General features: G+C 39.5%; 1 protein-coding gene across 2 annotated transcripts in view; it reads right to left on the reverse strand.

Moving 5' to 3' along the window:
* The window catches only part of bmp1a (bone morphogenetic protein 1a), a 177,645-nt gene that overhangs the window by 16,622 nt on the left and 139,244 nt on the right, over positions 1–21,779 (reverse strand). For both annotated transcript variants that reach the window (XR_009826541.1, XM_062050700.1), the window contains exons 13-18: positions 21,641–21,766; positions 17,137–17,297; positions 12,752–12,932; positions 12,566–12,691; positions 12,379–12,506; positions 8,221–8,434 (exon numbers count right to left, since the gene is read on the reverse strand). Coding sequence is in view for 1 of the 2 variants with exons in the window: in XM_062050700.1 (XP_061906684.1) it covers positions 8,221–8,434; positions 12,379–12,506; positions 12,566–12,691; positions 12,752–12,932; positions 17,137–17,297; positions 21,641–21,766 (936 nt within the window). In the remaining variant the exon portion in view is untranslated. The remainder of the gene's footprint in view (positions 1–8,220; positions 8,435–12,378; positions 12,507–12,565; positions 12,692–12,751; positions 12,933–17,136; positions 17,298–21,640; positions 21,767–21,779) is intronic.

The raw sequence follows: 21,779 nt of genomic DNA on the forward strand, positions 1-21,779 counted from the left end.
CTGTATTTACGTGCATGAGAACTGGTGCAACAACGGGACAATCATTGAACAGCACTGTTGCCCGGACGTGGAGTACATGTCTGTTAGATGTCGGCCTTTTTTTCTCCCGAGAGAGCTGTCTGTTGTTATCATCACGGCTGTGTATATTCCACCGGACGCCAAAGTAAACACAGCGCTCTCTCTTCTGCTGAACACCGTCAACGAACAGCAGCGGGCCCACCCCGACGGTGTTCATATCATAGCAGGGGATTTTAATAAGGCCAATCTAAAGACTGTACTCCCTAAGTTCTACCAGCACGTGAAGTGTTCTACAAGGGGCAAGAACACCCTTGACCACGTGTATACCAACGTGAAGCACGCGTACAGAGCTACACCCCTCCCCCAGCTTGGACAGTCAGACCATCTTTCCCTCCTGCTCTCTCCTACCTACACCCCCCTCAGACGCCAGGCCATGCCCATCACAAAGACTGTTATGACCTGGCCTGACGATGCACTCCCCAAACTTCAGGACTGCTTCCAACACACGAATTGGGACCTCTTCCAACAACAGGAGCTGGAGACAGCCACAGGAACGGTGCTGGACTACATACAGTTCTGCATCGGGAATGTGACTGTGGAAAAAACCATCCGGGTTTACCCCAACAAGAAACCCTGGATGACCAGCCAGGTCCGCACACTCCTCAGGGCCCGCGACGCAGCCTTCAGGTCAGGGGACAGGGCACTGTACAGTGCTGCTAGAGCCGACCTGAAGAGAGGGATTAAAAAAGCAAAGACGGACCACAGGAGGTGCATAGAGTCCCATCTGTCCAGCAATAACTCGCGGGAGGTGTGGCGGGGCATTCATGACATCACGAACTACAGAGGCTGCAATGTGACAACTGCGGATCAGAGTGCGACACTGGCAGAGGAGCTTAACTGTTTCTTTGCCCGTTTCGATACCCCCCAGCGACACTCATCTGCTCCAGCCCTGCCCCCGCCCCCACCGGGCTCCGGCACCACTCCACTCACTGTACAGGAGCACAGTGTCAGACGAGTGCTCCTGGCTGTGAACCCCAGGAAGGCTGCCGGACCAGACGGAGTACCTGGAAAGGTGCTCAGGGCGTGCGCCCACCAGCTCGCTCCCCACCTCACCAGGATCTTCAACCTCTCCCTGGCTCAGGCAGTCATCCCATCCTGCCTGAAGTCATCTACAATAATCCCGGTGCCGAAGAAGTCTCCCATCACCAGCCTGAATGATTACCGACCAGTGGCCCTCATGAAGTGCTTCGAGAGACTGGTTCTCTAGCACATCAAGGACCATATCCCTCCAGACTTTGACCCCCACCAGTTCGCATACCGGGCGAACAGATCCACAGAGGACGCCATAGCTGTTGCTCTCCACTCTGCTCTGAACCACCTGGAGCAGCAGCAGAGCTACGTCCGGATGCTCTCTGTGGATTATAGTTCTGCCTTCAATACAATAATCCCGGACAGACTCTGCAATAAACTGGACACTCTTGGCCTCCCCCCTCTCACAAACGCCTGGATAAGGGACTTCCTAACGGACCGACCCCAGAATGTGAGACTTGGCCCCCACCTCTCATCCACCCGCACGCTGAGCATCGGCTCCCCACAGGGCTGTGTGCTGAGCCCCCTCCTCTACTGCCTCTAGACCCATGACTGCAGTCCAGCCCACAGTGACAACTTATCGTCAAGTTTGCTGACGATACCACAGTGGTCGGGCTCATCTCCAGGGGAAAGACGAGGCTGCCTACAGGGAGGAGGTCCTGAAGCTGACGGCCTGGTCTTCGGAGAACAACCTCGCTCTCAACACCAGCAAGACCAGAGAGATCATCGTCGACTTCAGGAGGAGCAGCACCGACCCTGCCCCCCTCTACATCAACGGCGAGCGTGTGGAGGGGGTCCACACCTTCAGGTACCTTGGAGTCCACATCTCTAACGACTTTTCCTGGACAGTCAACACCACAGCAATCATCAAGAAGGCTCAGCAGCGGCTACACTTCCTGAGAGTCCTCGGGAAGTACAACCTGAAGCCTGACCTGCTGCTGACCTTCTACCGCTCGTCCATCGAGAGCCTGCTGACCTACTGTATTACAGTATGGTACGGCAGCTGCACTGCAGCAGACAGGGAGAGGCTGCAAAGAGTGGTCAAGACGGCTCAAAAGATCATCGGCCGCCCTCTCCCCTCTCTGATGGACATCTACACCTCCCGCTGCCTCAACAGAGCCAGTGCCATCATCAAGGACAGCACCCACCCTGGCTCTGACCTGTTCCACCTGCTGCCCTCTGGGAAGCGCTACAGGTGCATTAAAACCAAGACGAACAGGCTAAAAAACAGCTTCTTCCCCAGGGCCATAACCACCCTGAACAGACTTCCCCATTGACCCTCATAACTGCCTTCTCTTCGGTGCAATAACCCATTCCACCAACCACCCTGTTTCATGTAGATATTCATGTACATATTCATTTCACCCTCTGTATAGAGTGTACACTTGTTTTATCGCACTGTATGGAATGGCCTCAATCTCGTTACCCTGCGTAATGACAATAAAGCTGATTCTGATTCTGAGTACTTGTTTGATGTTGTCATTACTGCCACAAGTGGTGGAAAAGTGTATTACACCTGAGTACTTGTGTGATGTTGTCCTTACTGCCACAAGTGGTGGAAAAGTGTATTACACATGCAGCCCTATGGTTAAGAAACAGTAAATTAAAGAAATAGGGACATGTTTGCAGTTTGGACTGGAGCATGAAGCAGTAGTTCTCAACTTCTTGACACTTTCTCAAACTTCAGGAGATACTGAAACTGAAAGCTGTAAACTTTATTTATCAAAACGATTATGAAGAAATACCATCTGTGAATACTTCAGTGTGTGAGTACACGTAATGACGGGCAGCCATTTGGCATTGAAAGGAAAACTGCAATCCTTACATGAGACAAGAACACACACGTCGCTCCTTTTTCTCTGCATTCTAAAGAGGGGAAAACTGCTAGCATGAGGCGGCTAACGATTCAGGTAAATCATGTATTCCGCCTATAAAACACAAATAAACCACGCTCCATTAACATCAAAGTATAGTGACATTGTTATGTAGGCGCTAACACAGAGGAACTACTTTTTGTACCGTGCTAACTGCTGTGTCGTCTGTGAGTTAGTCAAAGTTCAAGCTGGGTTAAAAGTTCCTGGCATGAAGGTTGTGGCACCAAGCCGAGAACTTTGAATAGTCACAATACTCTGGAAACCTGGTCTGACTCAATCATTAAATACTAGTTCTCACTTTAGGTGTCTGTAAAATACATGTGACCAGGTAAGAAGTTACAGTAATGATTGAAATACTCTAAATATTACATGAATGTGCTGTTACTACGTGTTACTACATGGTTACTACATTATTACTGCATGGTTACTACATTGTTACGACATGGTTACTACATTATTACTATGTGGTTACTACAATAATTACTACATTATTACTACATGGTTACCACAATTTTACTACATGTTACTATGTGGTTAGTACATTGTTAATAAATTATTACTTCATGGTTACTACATTATTATTACATTGTTGCTACATTATTACTACATGTTACTGTGTCGTTACTACATGGTTACTACATGTCACCAGATGGTTACTACATTATTACTACATGTTACTACATGATTACTACATGTTACTACATGGTTACTACATTATTACTACATACATACTACATTATTATTACTACATAGTTACTACATTATTAATACATGGTTACTACATGCTACTACATTATTACTACATGGTTACTACATGTTACTGTGTGGTTACTACATGGTTACTACATGTCACTACATGGTTACTACGTGTTACTACATGGTTACTACATGTTACTACATTATTACTACATAGTTACTACATTATTACTACATGTTACTACATTATTACTATATGTTACTATACGGTTACTACATTATTACTACATGGTTACTACATTATTACTACATAGTTACTACATTATTACTACATGTTTCTACATGTTACTACATGGTTACTACATGGTTACTACATTATTACTACATGTTACTACATTATTACTACACGGTTACTACATTGTTACTACGTAGTTACTACATAATTACTACACAGTTACTACATGTCACTACATGGTTACTACATTATTACTACATTACTACATGTTATTACATGTCACTACATGGTTACTACATGGTTACTACATTATCACTACATGTTACTATGTGGTTACGACATGGCTACTACATTGTTACTACACGGTTACTTAATTCTTACCACACGTTACTACGTGGTACTATATAGTTACTACATTAAAGTTAAAGTTAAAGTACCAATGATTGTCACACACATTATTACCACATGTTACGGCTTGGTTACCACATTATTACTACATTGTTACAACATGTTACTACATTATTACTACATGGTTACAACAGGTTACTACATTATTACTACATGGTTACTACATGTTACTTCATTATCAATACATGGATACTACATTAATACTACATGGTTACTACATATTACTACATGGTTACTAGATGTTACTATGTGGTTACTACATGGTTACTACATTATTACTACATGTTACTACAATATTGCTACATGGTTACTACATTATCACTACATGTTACTATGTGGTTACTACATGGCTACTACATTGTTACTACACGGCCACTTCATTCTTACTACACACTACTATGTGGTACTATATAGTTAATACATTATTACTACATGTTAAGGCTTGGTTACCACATTATTACTACATGGTTACAACATATTACTACATGATTACTACATGTTACTACATTATTACTACATGGATACTACATTAATACTACATGGTTACTAGATGGTTACTACATTATTACTACATGGTTACTAGATGTTACTATGTGGTTACTACATGTTACTGCGTGGTTACTACAATATTACTACATGGTTACTATGTGGTTACTATGTGGTTACTACATTATTACTACATGTTACTGTGTGGCTACTACAATATTACTACATGGTTACTACATGGTTACTACGTTGTTACTGCATGGTTACTACATTATTACTACATGGTTACTACATGGTTACTACATGTTACTACGTAAAACTACATGGTTACTACATTATTACTACATGGTTACTACATGGTTACTACGTTAAAACTACATGATTACTACATTATTACTACATGATTACTAGATGGTTACTATGTGGTTACTACATGGTTACTACACGGTTACTACATGGCTACTACATGGCTACTACATGGTTACTACATGTTTCTACATGGCTACTACATTATTACTACATGGTTACTACATGGTTACTACATGGTTAATATGTGGTTACTACATTATTACTACACGGTTACTACATGTCACTACATATTACTACATCTTACTGCATGTTACTACATTAGTACTACATGGTTACTACACAGTTACTACATGTCACTACATTATTACTACATGGTTACTACATTATTACTACATGTTACTACATTATCACTACACGGTTACTACATTATTACTACAGGTTACTACATGGTTACTACATTACTACCACGTGGTTACTATAGTATTACTACATGTTTCTGTGTGGTTAATACATTATTACGACATGGTTATGACATTATTACTACATGGTCACTACATGGTTACTACATTACTACATGGTTACTCCATGGTTGCTACATTATTACTACATGGTTACTACATTACTACTACATTATTACTACATGGTTACTGCATTATTGCTACATTATTACTACATGTTACTAGATGGTTCTTCCAATATTACAACATGTTACTACATTATTACTACATGCTACTACATTATTACTACATGGTCACTACATGTTACTATACAGTTACTACATGTTACTACAGGGTTATTACATTATTACTAGATGTTATTACATTATTACTACATGGTCACTACATGTTACTATATTGTCTATATTGTTACCACATGTTACTACATTATTACTACATGTTACTGCGTGGTTAATACATTATTACTACATGGTTATGACATTATTACTATATGGTCACTACATGGTTACTACATTACGACATGTTACTACATGGTTACTACATTATAACTACATGGTTACTACATTATTACTACATGGTAACTGCATTATTACTACGTATTACTACATGTTACTAGATGGTTCTTACAATATTACAACATGTTACTACATTATTACTACATGGTCACTACATGTCTACTATAAGGTTACTACATGGTTACTACATTATTATTACATGTTATTAAATTATTACTACATGGTCAATACATGTTACTATATGGTTACTACATTATTACTACATGCTTACTACATTATTATTACATGTTACTACATTATTACTACATGGTCACTATATGTTACTATATGATTACTACATGTTACTATATGGCTACTGCATGGTTACTACATGGTTACTACATCATTATTACATGTTACTACATTATTACTAAATGGTCACTACATGTTACTATATGGTTACTACAGGTTACTATATGGTTACTATATGGTTACTACATGTTACTATGTGTTACTACATGGTTACTACATGGTCACAATGTGTATACGAAACCTTTTTGGAGATTCTTTTAGAGAGCTTTCTTTATAAACACAAGAGTAGAATATGGATTGTTAGCCGCCTCGTGCTAGCAGTTTTTCACTCTTTAGAAGGCACAGAAAAGGCCAAGATTCTTGTCAGTTTTCCTTTAAGGTGACCTACTGGCTTAGTGCGTAATAGGAATATTTAAAGGAGCATCCGTTTGGGCAAAATAATTTCTGTACGTCTCTAAAATACAATACAGGGCGGCGTGGCGAAGTTGGTAGAGTGGCTGTGCCAGCAATCGGAGGGTTGCTGGTTACTGGGGTTCAATCCCCACCTTCTACCATCCTAGTCACGTCCGTTGTGTCCTTGGGCAAGACACTTCACCCTTGCTCCTGATGGCTGCTGGTTAGCGCCTTGCATGGCAGCTCCCGCCATCAGTGTGTGAATGTGTGTGTGAATGGGTGAATGTGGAAATACTGTCAAAGCGCTTTGAGTACCTTGAAGGTAGAAAAGCGCTATACAAGTATAACCCATTTATCATTTATCATATTTAATACCGGTATTTATTTTTACTTGACTTTGTAAGTTCTTTTTCTGCTTCTGTGGTTGCCATTAGATACAACTGTTTTACTTCCGCTATTGATGGGATACATGAATCATACTTTTATTAGGTTGGATCTCCTCATAAAGGGAAATGAGCCATTAGTCATTAGTTAGTATGAAAAACACTAACCCGTCTCTATATGGACTTACGTTGTCTTTACGTTGAAGTGGAGTGGTCATTTTTTTTTGCCGACAAAAATGTATTAAATTAAGCTCATGATGCAGTGAGGTGACCGCTGCGGACACACTTGTTACATAATATTCTGTAATATGCCTTGGAGACGTTGTACGTGTAAGATGTATACATTATTGTTTCACACTGCAATGTTCCATCCATCCATCCATTTTTCTACCGCTTGTCCCTTTTGGGGTCGCGGGGGGTGCTGGAGCCTATCTCAGCTGCATTTGGGCGGAAGGCGGGGTACACCCTGGACAAGACATCACCTCATCGCAGGGCCAACACAGATAGACAGACAACATTCATACACTAGGGCCAATTTAGTGTTGCCAATCAACCTTATCCCCAGGTGCATGTTTTTGGAGGTGGGAGGAAGCTGGAGTACCCGGAGGGAACCCACGCAGTCACGGGGAGAACATGCAAACTCCACACAGAAAGATCCCGAGCGCAGAATCGAACCCAGGACTACTCAGGACCTTCGTATTGTGAGGCACATGCACTAACCCCTGTGCCATGTTGTTCTATTATTATTATTACCCATGCTTAGCTGTTGTGTAGCCGCTAGATCCTTGCATGTTTCCCTTTTGTCAACGACTTGACTGAATCCTTGAGATGTAAAATGGCCGCCCACCTTTACACAAGTCAACTGCTTGTATCGGACATTTTAGATGATATCATCCCATACTTGTTGTCTATATCTGATATCAATAGACCTGTCACACTTTTTGCTCTTTGCACCTTTTAAGTGTGGTGCGATCCCCCCCCAAAAAAAGCCCCCCAAAAAAGCAAAAGAAGCTTCATCCTTCAGGAGGCATTTTGGACATAGTGGAGTGGGTGTAGTGGACGTACCTGCAGAGTGGGCCGCCTCAAAGCCTTTCTTCTGCACGGAGTTGTCGGAGAAGAAGCGGATGAAGAGCTTGTTCCCGCTGGACGTGATGGGCGGCGGCTTCTTGGTGCCACAGAAGCGGCCGAGAGTCTGAGCCTTGCCGTCTTTGCCGTCGTAGATCTCAATGTGGTCGTAGGCACACTCCAGGTGGGCCTCCATGTCGATCTCATTGAAGGCCTGACGAGGGGACAGCTCATTAACCACATAATAACCACGTAGTAACCATGTAGTGACATGTAGTAGCCATGTAGTAACCGTGTAGTGACATGGAGTAGCTATGTAGTAACGTGTAGTATCCGTGTAGTAACCATGTAGTAACCACGTATTAACCATCTAGTAATCACGTAGTAATAATGTAGTACCATGTAGTAATAATGTAGTAACCATGTAGTAATAATGTAGTATCCATGTAGTAATATGTAGTAACCATGTAGTAACCATGTAGTAGCCATGTAGTAATAATGTAGTATCCATGTAGTAACCATGTAGTTTTAACGTAGTAACCATGTAGTAACCATCTAGTAACATGTAGTAATAATGTAGTAACAATGTAGTAACCACATAGTAACCATGTAGTAAAATTGTAGTAACCATGCAGTAATAATGTAGTAACCATGCAGTAACCATCCAGTGATAATGTAGTATCCATGTAGTAATAATGTAGTAACCATGTTGTAATAATGTAGTAACCATGTAGTAATAATGTAGTAACCACATGGTAACAATGTAGTAACCATGTCGTAATAATAATAATAATAATAATACCTGGGATTTATATAGCGCTTTTCTAAGTACCCAAAGTCGCTTTACATGTTAAAAACCCATCATTCATTCACACCTGGTGGTGGTAAGCTACTTTCGTAGCCACAGCTGCCCTGGGGTAGACTGACGGAAGCGTGGCTGCCAATTTGCGCCTACGGCCCCTCCGACCACCACCTATCATTCATTCATCATTCATTCACCGGTGTGAGCGGCACCGGGGGCAAGGGGGAAGTGTCCTGCCCAAGGACACAACGGCATGGTAAGAGGCGGGGAGCGAACCTGCGACCCTCAGGTTTCTGACACGGGCGCTCTACCCACTACGCAATGCCGTCCCTATGTGGTAACCATGTAGTAATAATGTAGTAACCATGTAGTAATAATGTAGTAACCATGTAGTAATAATGTAGTATCCATGTAGTAATATCTAGTAACCATGTAGTTTTAGCGTAGTAGCCATGTAGTAACCACGTAGTAACCATGTAGTAATAATGTAGTAACCATGTAGTAATAAAGTAGTATCCATGTAGTAACCATGTAGTTTTAACGTAGTAACCATGTAGTAACCATCTAGTAACCATGTAGTAATAATGTAACCATGTAGTAATAATGTAGTAACAATGTAGTAACCACATAGTAACCATGTAGTAAAATTGTAGTAACCATGCAGCAATAATGTAGTAACCATCCAGTGATAATGTAGTATCCATGTAGTAACCATGTAGTAATAATGTAGTAACCATGTAGTAATAATGTAGTAACCACATAGCAATAATGTAGTAACCATGTCATAATAATGTAGTAACCATGTAGTAATAATGTAGTAACCACATAGCAATAATGTAGTAACCATGTCATAATAATGTAGTAACCATGTAGTAATAATGTAGTAACCACATAGTAATAATGTAGTAACCGTGCAGTAATAATGTAGTAACCATGTAGTAATTATTGTAGTAACCACATAGTAATAATGAAGTCACCATGTCGTAATAATGTAGTAACCACATAGTATTAATGTAGTAACTGTGTCGTAACAATGTAGTAACCATGCAGTTATAATGTAATAACATGTAGTAACGGCACATTCATGTAATATTTAGAGTATTTCAATCATTACTGTAAATTCTTAGTCCAACCCTTTGGTTGTTGCAACGGTGAGGGGAAAAGGAGACAAAATCATGGTGAAATGTTCAGAATGTCAGCAACAATAAATGAAGAAGGTCTTCAGTTGGTGCAGATGCTGTAAAGTCAATCAAGGGCCGTCGCAATTAGAAACTACAACATTTTGATGGGCCTGCTATCTGTGCCCTGGACCTCTGGTTGGAGATGGTGCCGAGTGTCAGAATCTGTGAGTTTTAGGTGTAACGGGACAAGCGGTAGAAAATGGATGGATGGATGTACAAAAAGAGCTACAGAGCTCGCCTGAAACGTTAGCATGCTAACATTAAAATGCTAACATTTAACATGTGTGCTAACTACAGCATGCTAAGCATAGACGTCTTATAAGTAGACGCGGCATTGGCTGCTGTGACGCGAGAAATTGGGCCGCCATCTTGAAGTGGTGATGAGGAGCCGGCGAGCAGCCTAAACTGACAGTCGACAGGTAGAAAATTAAGATGGTGTTCAGCGTTTTCCTGCTCAAATGAGCGGACTGTTGAAAATAGGAATCGGGGGATTACTTTTCACAAGTAAGATTTAACATTAACGTACTATTGATTGTATTTTGTGAAAAGAATATTACCACAGAGTTGTCTTCAATAGTACTGAAATTGTAGCCGCATCTCTGCAAACCTATGGTGGCATCATGCCTTCAGTATGCATATTGTATATAGTTCTCTGCAAACCTATGAAATGTTCTATTTTGTCTTCATTATTTTGTCACAATGCACCAGAATGCTTCATTTGTATGTGAAAATCACAAAGAAATCTTCTGGGGGAGGATGACCCCCCTACAGGGGTTTGGTTTACAAACTTTCAGCCCCACCTAAAACAAAATTCACCAGCCGCCACTGATTATGATGCATTCTCATTTTATGCAAAGTATAAGACAATACTTTCTTAACAGTACAATTGTAAGCAGGAATAAGTCTTCAAGTAACAATGTTCAAATACTAACATTGTTGGGTAAGACAGAATTTGGTGTTATTCTGAATCCAGTGAAAGAGATTGGTGGTTTTAGCTGATATAAAGACTTTCCGGTATTTATATATGATTATGTTTAAGCATTTGGCAGACGCTTTTATCCAAAGCGAGATACATAAAAAATACATATAAAACAATCACTGTAAACATGATCATTTAAGGGAAGAATGTAATACAAAATATCAATACAAAGTGTCAAGACAGAATAAACTCTCTGCTGCTGCAGCAACAGAGATACAGTCTATAAGATATATAGATATCTAATGTATTCATACATTATTTATGTAGGATATACACATGTATATACAACCTAAATGTGCTTCACTATACAAACTTTTACATTCACGAACCTTGTTCAAGAACCAATTACCATAAATTCCGGAATGTAAGCCGCTACTGTTTTCCTACGCTTTGCGCGCTGCAGCCTATAAAACGGTGCGGCTAATTTCTGAATTTTTCTTCGCTGACGGACATGATGCACATTTTTTTTGTTTGTTTTAAAAACATGCAAAGACACTGAAAAGGTGTGTTATTGTTTGTGCTATGGCGCCATCTTCTGTACCAGTTCACTCACTGCAGTTGGGGCAGTGCTGCATGCCCTTCTGTTTAGACGGAGCTTTGAACCGGAAGTACAAGTGCCGTTTCGTTTTCCAACCATCCATAGCGTTTGTACTTGTATGGATTCTTTATTCATCAGTGCAAGCAACGTTTGTAAGTTTTACAATACAACTAAAACAATTCATAATTACTGTCTGTAGGAGTGTTTTCATGCATTTTTGTATGAGCTTCTTTAGCATTAAAACGTTTAGTGTCAGTGTTAGTATTATTAACTTACGATTCTTTTTGTATTGTTTCAGTTTCACAAATTTCGCAGTAAATTCACCAAAACGTCACCGTGGAGTTATTGAGTCTGTTTAGTTGATTGGGCAGTCAGTGGATCCATGACCATGACTTCTGTTTTGTTTGATCAGCCGTTTACTGCCGTGTTACAGTCACTGTTTGGAAAGAATTAAGGTATGTAAAAAAACTTTGTATGTAAATAACTCCTTTCACAAGGTATATATATCTGCGGCTTATAGTCCCGTGCGACTAATGTATTGAAATGTAGTGGGTGTGGCCTATATACTAGTACGCCAAGTTTGTAAATGGAGGTTCCACAGTATATGTTTCTCTTCGTCTTCATATGTGTTTCTTGGCCATAAAGAATGCTGACGTACTATTTTGATGCGGTGGCCCGGCGTGGTGGTCAGTGCCCAGGTGCACGCCTTCTTGCTGGGGTATTTGTCGGGCCAGTTGGGGCTGGTGATGGTCCCGCTCACACTGGTCACCGTGTGGTCGCAGCCAGCTGCGAAAAGACAGGGTTTAGACAAGGACCAGCAGCGGAGGACAGGAATAAGGTTTTACCCTCCTTGCAGTCGTGCTTGTTCTCGTGCAGCACAAAGCCGCTCCTGCACTGACAGCTGTAGCTGCCGAAGGTGTTGACGCACTCGTGTTGGCAGCCGCCGTTCTCCTTGGAGCACTCGTCCTTGTCTGAGGGCACAGCACACACTCAGAACCACAGGTGGCAGCGAGGGGGCGGGGTTATTTCACCTGAGAAAAACTGCGCCTTAAAGCCCTTTTTGGACACGGTGTTGTCAGACTTGAACTCGATGCGCATGTTGTTGTACTGCGAGGTGAGGGCTTCCGGCTTCTCTGCGCCACAGAACTTCCCGTGTAGTCTTGAGTCGGCCGAGAGTCCACTGCGCACCTCCACGTAGTCGTACTTGCACACCTGAGGCGGGACGGAGAAAGGTCGATTAAGTTCCTACAATGTTTTCCTAAACGTAAGAAAGGTGGTACAGTGGAACCTCGCTTTACCAACCCCTCTATTTGCAAACTTTTAGATGGAGCCAAAATTACCTTTGTTTATGTTTCATTCATTTTGTGTCACAGGAAACCTCACTTGCACTACACTACTAGTCACTGCTCAGCGTGTGTCTTTACAACTTGTTTCTTCAAGGGAATCACTGTCCAGGAGTTTTTTTTTTTTAAAAAGACTACAGTCGTGGTCAAAAGTGTACATACACTTGTGAAGAACATAATGGCATGGCTGTCTTGAGTTTCCAATCATTTCTACAACTCTTATTTTTTTGTGATAGAGTGATTGGAGCACATACTTGTTGGTCACAAAAACATTCATGAAGTTTGCTTCTTTTATGAATTTATTATGGGCCTACTGAAAATGTGAGCAAATCTGCTGGGTCAAAAGTATACATACAGCAATGTTAATATTTGCTTACATGTCCCTTGGCAAGTTTCACTGCAATAAGGCACTTTTGGTAGCCATCCACAAGCTTCTGGCAAGCTTCTGCTTGAACTTTTGACCACTCCTCTTGACAAAATTGGTGCAGCTCAGCTTAATGTGTTGGTTTTCTGACATGGACTTGTCCACACGTTTAAGTTAGGACTTTGGGAAGGCCATTCTTATACCTTCATTCTAGCCTGATTTAGCCATTCCTTTACCATTTTTGACGTGTGTTTGGGTTCATTGTCCTGTTGGAACACCCAACTGCGCCCAAGACCCAACCTCCGGGCTGATGATTTTAGCTTGTCCTGTAGAATTTGGAGGTAATCCTCCTTTTTCATTGTCCCATTTGAAGCACCAGTTCCATTGGCAGCAAAACAGGCCCAGAGCATAATACTACCACCACCATGCCTGAAGGTAGGAATGGTGGTCCTGGGATTAAAGGCCTTACGTAATCTCCTCCAAATATATTGCTGGGTATTGTGGCCAAACAGCTCCATTTTTGTTTCATCTGACAACAGAACTTTCCTCCAGAAGTCTTATCTTTGTCCATGTGATGTCACTTTATGAATGTTTTTTGTGACCAACAAGTATGTGCTCCAATCACCCTATCACTAAAAAATAAGAGTTGTAGAAATGATTGGAAACTCAAGACAGTCATGACATTATGTTCTTTACAAGTGTATGTAAACTTTTGACCACCACTATACATGCGAGGAGTACATGAATGGCGCTCAGAAGTATGCTTCATAGCACAGCAAGTTTTAATTGTGATGAGACCGGACTTTTCTGGAGAAATATGCCAAAGGACAGGGGAGAAGAACTACTCTCGTTCAGTGGCGCCTCTTTCGAGGCACACACACTCCGCACCCCCCGTTCTCCCTCGGTCTGACTGCTCCTCCTTCACCAATGTTAATGTGAAGAGATTTTACTTTTTCAAATGTTTATTGTTGTAGCAAAATGGTTGTTACAGTGAAGGATCTCTGATCCTTTGTGAGGGCACCAAAGGTACTTCTGTGTGCGCATAGATTACCGTTCAGCTTGTTGTCTTGGCATTTTAATAACGAGAAAGTTGATCCTCCTTGTCATGTTTGTCTGATATGCAGTACTGTATAGCAGCGTTTCTTGACCATAGGGCTCGCGGCCCAACAATGGGCCGCGAGCACAATCTATGGGGCCGCTAAAAAAGATCTGTTTCTCAGCTGTGGTCCATATGTGCCGCAGCAGTACTCAGTTGTAATACACTTTTCCACCACTTGTGGCAGTCATGACAACATCAAACAGAAGAAGTCTGGAGCTAAAGTCATAGAGAAGTTTGTTAAGCGCAAAAATTATGACTAAAGTGGTGAAGCTGTATTTTTATTTGCACTTACATTTTTTTGAAGGTTTAGTAAAGACACATATTCATTATTGATTGATTTTATCACGACATAATTGATTTTGAATCAGTTATCTATGAGTCTCTTCTTATGCATTTAGTTCTTTAATCAGCCTGACATAAGCCTTGGTAATAATGTGTTGTGATTAATACACACTTTATCATCATTGGACAAGATTTATTTGTCCTGTTAAACTGTAAGTAGTTAGATATCATTATTGAATATAATTAAAATCAAGAGTATGTTCACTATCCATCCCTTCATTTTCTACCGCTTGTCCCTCTCAGGGTCGCGAGGGTGGTGGAGCCTATCCCAGCTGCATTCAAAATGTATAACTGAAGTGGTAAAACTGTATTTTTATGTATTTATTGACAGTTTATTTAAAAAAGATTAAATTTGAGTTATTTATTATTAATTTATATATAATGTATTTATTTTAGCGCTGTTGAGCACAATCTATTTTTATTTTGCAGTATATGTAACGACCTGATCGCATCGTGGTGCGAGGTGTTCTCCCAGAGATGCAGACGGCTTCGGACACAGCTTGCAGGTAGGAAAATGATTTATTTCAGCAAATAAATCAGACAGGAAAAAACAAAAACGTGCTCATAGCACGGAAGACAAAAAACAACGGGACTAGCGTGGGAGCTAGCAAGCAAAATTAACCTAGCATGAAAACTAGCAGGAAACAAAGTGGTCGTTAACTGTTGCGTAAAAGCAAATTAGGAAGCCAGGCAGAGTGCCGCCTGGGCGAAGACTAAATAGCCCTCTGATTAGCGCTCGGGCAACAGGTGCGCGTCCCGAACGCTAACCAGAGGCAGGTGAGCAAAATCTGCCGTCATGGCAACAGAAACAAACACACGTGACACTAAAATGTAAACAAACTGTGATCCGAGCAGCGGATCCTAACAGTATATTTGATGAGTTTTTATCTCTCTAAACAGCCTGAGCTAAGCCTTGATAATCATTTGTTGTGATTAATACTCGCTTTGAGAAGGTTTATTTATCCTGTTGAACTGTAAAAAAAAAGAATTAGATATAATTACTGAATATAATTCAAATCAAGAGTAGGTTCACTAATTCAATATGTATAATTGAAGTGGTAAAACTGTATTTATTTTTTTAATTTATTGACTGTTTATTTAAAAAAAAAAAAACATTAAATTAGTATTATTTATAATTAATTTAGATATAATTTATTTATTTTAGCGTTGTTTAGCACAATCTATCTAACACATGCTTTATTATCATTTGACAAGGTTTATTTATCCTGTAAGTAGGTTAGGTATCATTATTGAATATGATAAAAATCAAGAGTATGTTTACTAATTCAATGTTAATATGTGAGTGGCGCCCCGGGACCCTCTGTAGTGGAAAAGTTGGGCCCCAAGGTCAAAAAGATTAAGAACCCCTGCTGTATCGCACTTTATATTGTGTTGAAAGTGTATAAACCTACACTAAAATATGGACTTTTGTTGAGGTAGGAACCCATTATTTATGCCTATTTGGTTCTTATGGAGAAATGTGATTCACTATACAAACTTTTCCATTTACGAACCTTGTTCAAGAACCAATTACCATACATTTCGGGCTGTAAGCCGCTACTGTTTTCCTACGCTTTGGCTTCTGAGGCTTATAAAACGATGCGGCTAATTTATGGATTTTTCTTCGCTGACGGACATGATGCAAATAGTTTTAGTTTTTTTTTAAAACATGCAAAGACACTGAAAAGGTGTGTTATTGTTTGTGCTATGGCGCCAACTGCAGTTCACTCGCTGCAGTTGCGGCGGTGCTGCATTGCCCTTCTGTCTAGACTGAGCTTTGAACCGGAAGTACAAGAGCCGTTCTGTTTTCAAACCATCCATAGCGTTCCTACTCGTATGGATTCTTTGTTCGTCAGTGCAAGCGACGTTTGTAAGTTTTACAATATAACTAAAACAATTCTTACTTACTAAACCGTCCCCTGTGTGATGTCTGTAGGAGTGTTTTCATGCATTTTTGTATGATGGTCGTTAGCATTAGCTAACATGCTAAAACGATTAGTGTCTGTGTTGGTATTATTAACTTTCAATGGCATTATTTTTGTATTGTTTCAGTTTCACAAATTCCTCAGTAAATTCACCAAAACGTCACCGGGGAGTTATTGAGTCAGTTTAGCTGATTGGAGAGCTAATAGCCATGACTTGTTCAAGAACCAATTAAGTTGGTAAATGGAGGTTCCACTGTAGTAGCAAGACGTGTGCGGTGGGAGAAAAAAAAGGAGAACAGAACAAACCCACCCCGCGTCGATTCATAATAACCCAAGTGCTCACGTCATTGCCCTCAGTCTCGAAGACGTCAAAGAGCAGAGTGATGCGGTACTGTGTGGGGGCCACCAGCTGCCAGATGCAGTTCTTGTTGGGCGGGTACTCCCGGGGCCAACCTGGACTGGTGATGGAGCCGTTCAGCTTGGTGATGAAGCCTCCGCAGGCGGCTGCACAGGAGAGACAAGGAGCAGATGTGACAGCTTGGATCTGACCGCCTTGCAACTTTAATGCACGCCATCCCGTATTCATCCCTGACCGCCGGTTTTGGGAACTCTCGGGATGAATTATGTAATGACCAGTGTGCTGTAGTCCTCCTCAAAAAGAGTCTGCTTTGTTCCAGGTAAACATGAAGCATCTGGGCCTACACAAGTCCATGGTAAGGTACCAACTTGTTATTGGAGCACTATTTTTCAACTACTCACTCTTGGTCAATTCATTTCTGTGTAGTAGGAACCATTGATTATAAATCAATGATTTTCATAGCTAAAACCTAGGGTTGTACGGTATACACGTACTACTATAGTATTGCGGTACTAATGAATCAAAAACGGTACTATACTCTGTTTGAAAAGTACCGGTTCCCGGGCATGACGGCGCGTCGTCACATCGTGACATTGCTGGTTTTACGAGCAGAGGAGCATGTTGGGCAACGCACACACACAGAGTACTTACAAGCAGAAACAGTGTGTAGACAGAAAAGGGAGAACGAACGCATTTTGGTGTAAAAAGTAAAGATAAAGGTGAAGTTATAACACTGAAACACCCTCAGGAAGAGGTGCTTTAAGACATGGCTGGCTAGCTAGCGGCTAACATACATCCGCAGTCGGCAGTGTTTTAGCTACTTCTAAATAACTAATCCTGGCCTCCATGGTGACAAATATTGTATGTTTTTTACAATTATCATTATCACTGGAGAACGAGGAATAGCTAGACATGCTTCACTACACACCCTAGGCCAGTGGTTCTCAACCTTTTTTCAGTGATGTACCCCCTGTGAACATTTTTTTTAATTCAAGTACCCCCTAATCAGAGCTAAGCATTTTTGGTTGAAAAAAAGAGATAAAGAAGTAAAATACAGCACTATGTCATCAGTTTCTGATTTATTAAATTGTATAACAGTGCAAAATATTGCTCATTTGTAGTGGTCTTTCTTGAACTATTTGGAAAAAATATATAAAAATAACTAAAAACGTGTTGAAAAATAAACAAGTGATTCAATTATAAATAAAGATTTCTACACATGGAAGTAATCATCAACTTAAAGTGCCCTCTTTGGGGATTGTAATAGAGATACATCTGGATTCATGAACTTAATTCTAAACATTTCTACACAAAAAAAATAAATCTTTAACATCAATGTTTATGGAACATGACCAAAAAAAATTCTAGCTGTCAACATTGAATATTGCATTGTTGCATTTATTTTCACAGTTCTTTTTGACAGACATTTTAGTGAGGGTCAAACCATCATGGCATGGGGGAAACTCTGGGTTTATGGTAATGAATGGATAGCCTACTTGATTTGATGTTCAGTTTATGAACTTACATTCATATTTTGTTGAAGTATTATTCAATAAATATATTTATAAAGGATTTTTGAATTGTTGCTATTTTTAGAATATTTTTTAAAAATCTCACGTACCCCTTGGCATACCTTCAAGTACCCCCAGGGGTATGCGTACCCCCATTTGAGAACCACTGCCCTAGGAGGATACAATAGCTCTCCGGCGTCACGGCTAACAAAAGATAGCGTTCCTGAATGTAAACAAACGCCATGGGTGGATCTACACCTGACATCCACTGTAATGATACTACATACAAGAGTGTATCTAGTTTATTTTTTATTGTCACAAAATCTTTTTTCCTTTTTTAAAATTCATATTATGTTCATAAAGTCAGTAAATACGTCCCTGGACACATGAGGACTTTGAATATGACCAATGTATGATCCTGTAACTATTTGGTATCGGATCGATACCTAAATGTGTGGTATCATCCAAAACTAATGTAAAGTATCAAAGAAGAGAAGAATAAGTGATTATTACATTTTAACGGAAGTGTAGATAGAACATGTTAAAACAGAAAATAAGCAGATATTAACAGTAAATGAACAAGTAAATTAATAATCACCTCATAATAATAATAATAATAATAATACCTGGGATTATTACGCTTAAAATGCTTCATTTAGGCCAGAAATATAAAACAGTACCATATTGTTTTAATTATAAAGTGATTATGTTTTGTTTTGTTAATTCACCAGTTTGTGTGCAATGTCCCAGCTATATTTTTCTCCCCAATTCAACCACAAGGTTGTAGCATTAGCAGGAACACTTTCTACGCTGATCCCATTTAAGAGAGGCACAGCAGAAGAATAAAGTCAAACCCGCTTAGATAACGTTGATCATGATGAGACAACTATAAAGTATAAATCAGTTGTTTGAGGATTAAAGGGAAGTTTGGGGAACTTCAAGAACGCGGCTCAAACTGTAAGGGGGACAAATTGTTTTCTTCTCTTTTGGACGCAAAAGGAGTCTTTGGACTCAGGATATGTCTAAAAGTCCTGATTATATTTTGATTATGTCGCTTTAATTAATCGTTTATAGCACAGGTTTCAAATTTAAGGCCCGGGGGCCAGATCTGGCCCGCCATATCATTTTATATGGCCCATAAAATCCTGAAAATAAATAAATCAATAAAAGTACTTTATCTTTTCCTACTAAATGTATACGCTCTTTCTATTTTGACAGAAAAAATGGATGAAATATTAAACTTTAATATTATCTAAGATTGCAACAAATATTATAATACAATATATTCCAAAAATGTTTTGTTGGAATAAAAATAAATACTTAAATATCTGCTTGACTTATGATTTTAGAGCAAGTTGTCCATGAAATTGTAGACTGTGAAAATGATCAAGATTTTGTGGTAAAAAACTGGCAACTAAAACTTTACTGGAAATAAAACTTGTACTGTTTTTCCATTTCCACTAATACACCGCAAAAACAAAAACAAAAATGTCAGCTCAGTCGCCAGAATATTACTGTATAAAAAACTGCGTTACTGTTTTTCCATTTACAGTAATACACCGTAAAAACAACAACTGTAGATTTTACATTGAAAAACGGCAAGGTCAGTCGCCAGATCTTTACCATTGAAAAAATAATACATTTACAGTAATACACCGTAAAAACAACAACTTTAGACTTTTAAAAAATGGCAGCCCAGACACCAGAATTTTACCTAAAAAAACAATAACTGTTGTACCGTTTTTTCCATTTACAGTAATACACTGTAAAACAACAATCGTGTATTTTCGCCAGTATATTACCGTAAAAAAGTTTTTTTTTTTTAATTTACAGTAATATGCTGTAAAAACCACTGTATATTTACAATAAAATTCTGGCAAATGATATGGCAGTTTTTACTGTAAAAAAAAAAAGGAACCTTTTTTTTGCCAGAATTTTACTGTAAAAAAAATGTTTTTTTTAAATTTACAGTAATATGCTGTAACAACCACCGTACATTGACAGAACAATTCTGGCAAATTATATGACTGTTTTTTTTACAGTAAAAAAAAGGTACCTTTTTTTTTTTGCCCGAATTTTACTGAAAAAAACGTTTTTTTTTAATTTACATTAATATGCTGTAAAAACCAGTGTGTATTTACAATACAATTCTGGCAAATCGTCTGCCAGTTTTTTACCGTAAAAATAAGGTACCTTTTTTTGGGGGGCCAGAATTTTACTGTAAAAATAAGTAATTTTTTATTTACAGTACCGGTAATATGCTGTAAAACCAGTGTATATTTACAATACAATTCTGGCAAATGATCTGCCAGTTTTTTACCGCAATAATAAAAGGTGCCTTTTTTTTGCCAGAAGTTTACAGAAAAAAAGTTATTTTAAATTTACAGCAACATGCTGTAAAAAACAGTGTATATTTACAATACAATTCTGGCAAATGATCTGCCTTTTTTTTTTTTTACCGTGAAGTAAAGGTACCTTTTTAATTTTTTTTATTTACAGTAATATGCAATAAAAAAAAACAGTAATATTTACTGTAAAAATTCTAACTACTGTTCTGGAAAATTGGGCAGTTTATTTTTTTACGGCAACATTTGATTACAATGAAAAGCGCTATACCAAATAAAATGTATTATTATTAATATTATTATTAAAATATTTTTACAGTGTATAAAACAAATATTATCAAATGTATACGCAATTGTCTAATAATATCATCTTTCTATATTAATATTCTTGAATCTCAATGAAAATACGTTTGACACCCTAGGAACTTTATTAAGTGTAACAAATAAAAATGGATACATTTGTACTGCGTGGAACTTTAAATATGCAGACATAGTTTCCACACAGACGCTGCAATAGAGCGTGCATGAGCGTGTGTGTGGGTGCTGTGGTGTTTTTAATGCATGAATGCAAAAAATGAAAAGAAAAGTTGATTTGAAGTATTTTCCCTGAGTAAAATGGCGGATGCAACATACCCTCACAGCTGCGCTTGTCAGCAGCAAGCTCGTAGCCCGGGTCGCAGGCACACTTGTAGCTGCCCAGTGTGTTGACGCAGCGTTGCTCACAGCGACCGTTGTCCGGCTTGGAGCACTCATCCATCTCTGGAACACAAAG

Source organism: Entelurus aequoreus, linkage group LG06 (assembly GCF_033978785.1).
Source record: "Entelurus aequoreus isolate RoL-2023_Sb linkage group LG06, RoL_Eaeq_v1.1, whole genome shotgun sequence".
In the NCBI taxonomy this organism is placed as follows: domain Eukaryota; kingdom Metazoa; phylum Chordata; class Actinopteri; order Syngnathiformes; family Syngnathidae; genus Entelurus; species Entelurus aequoreus.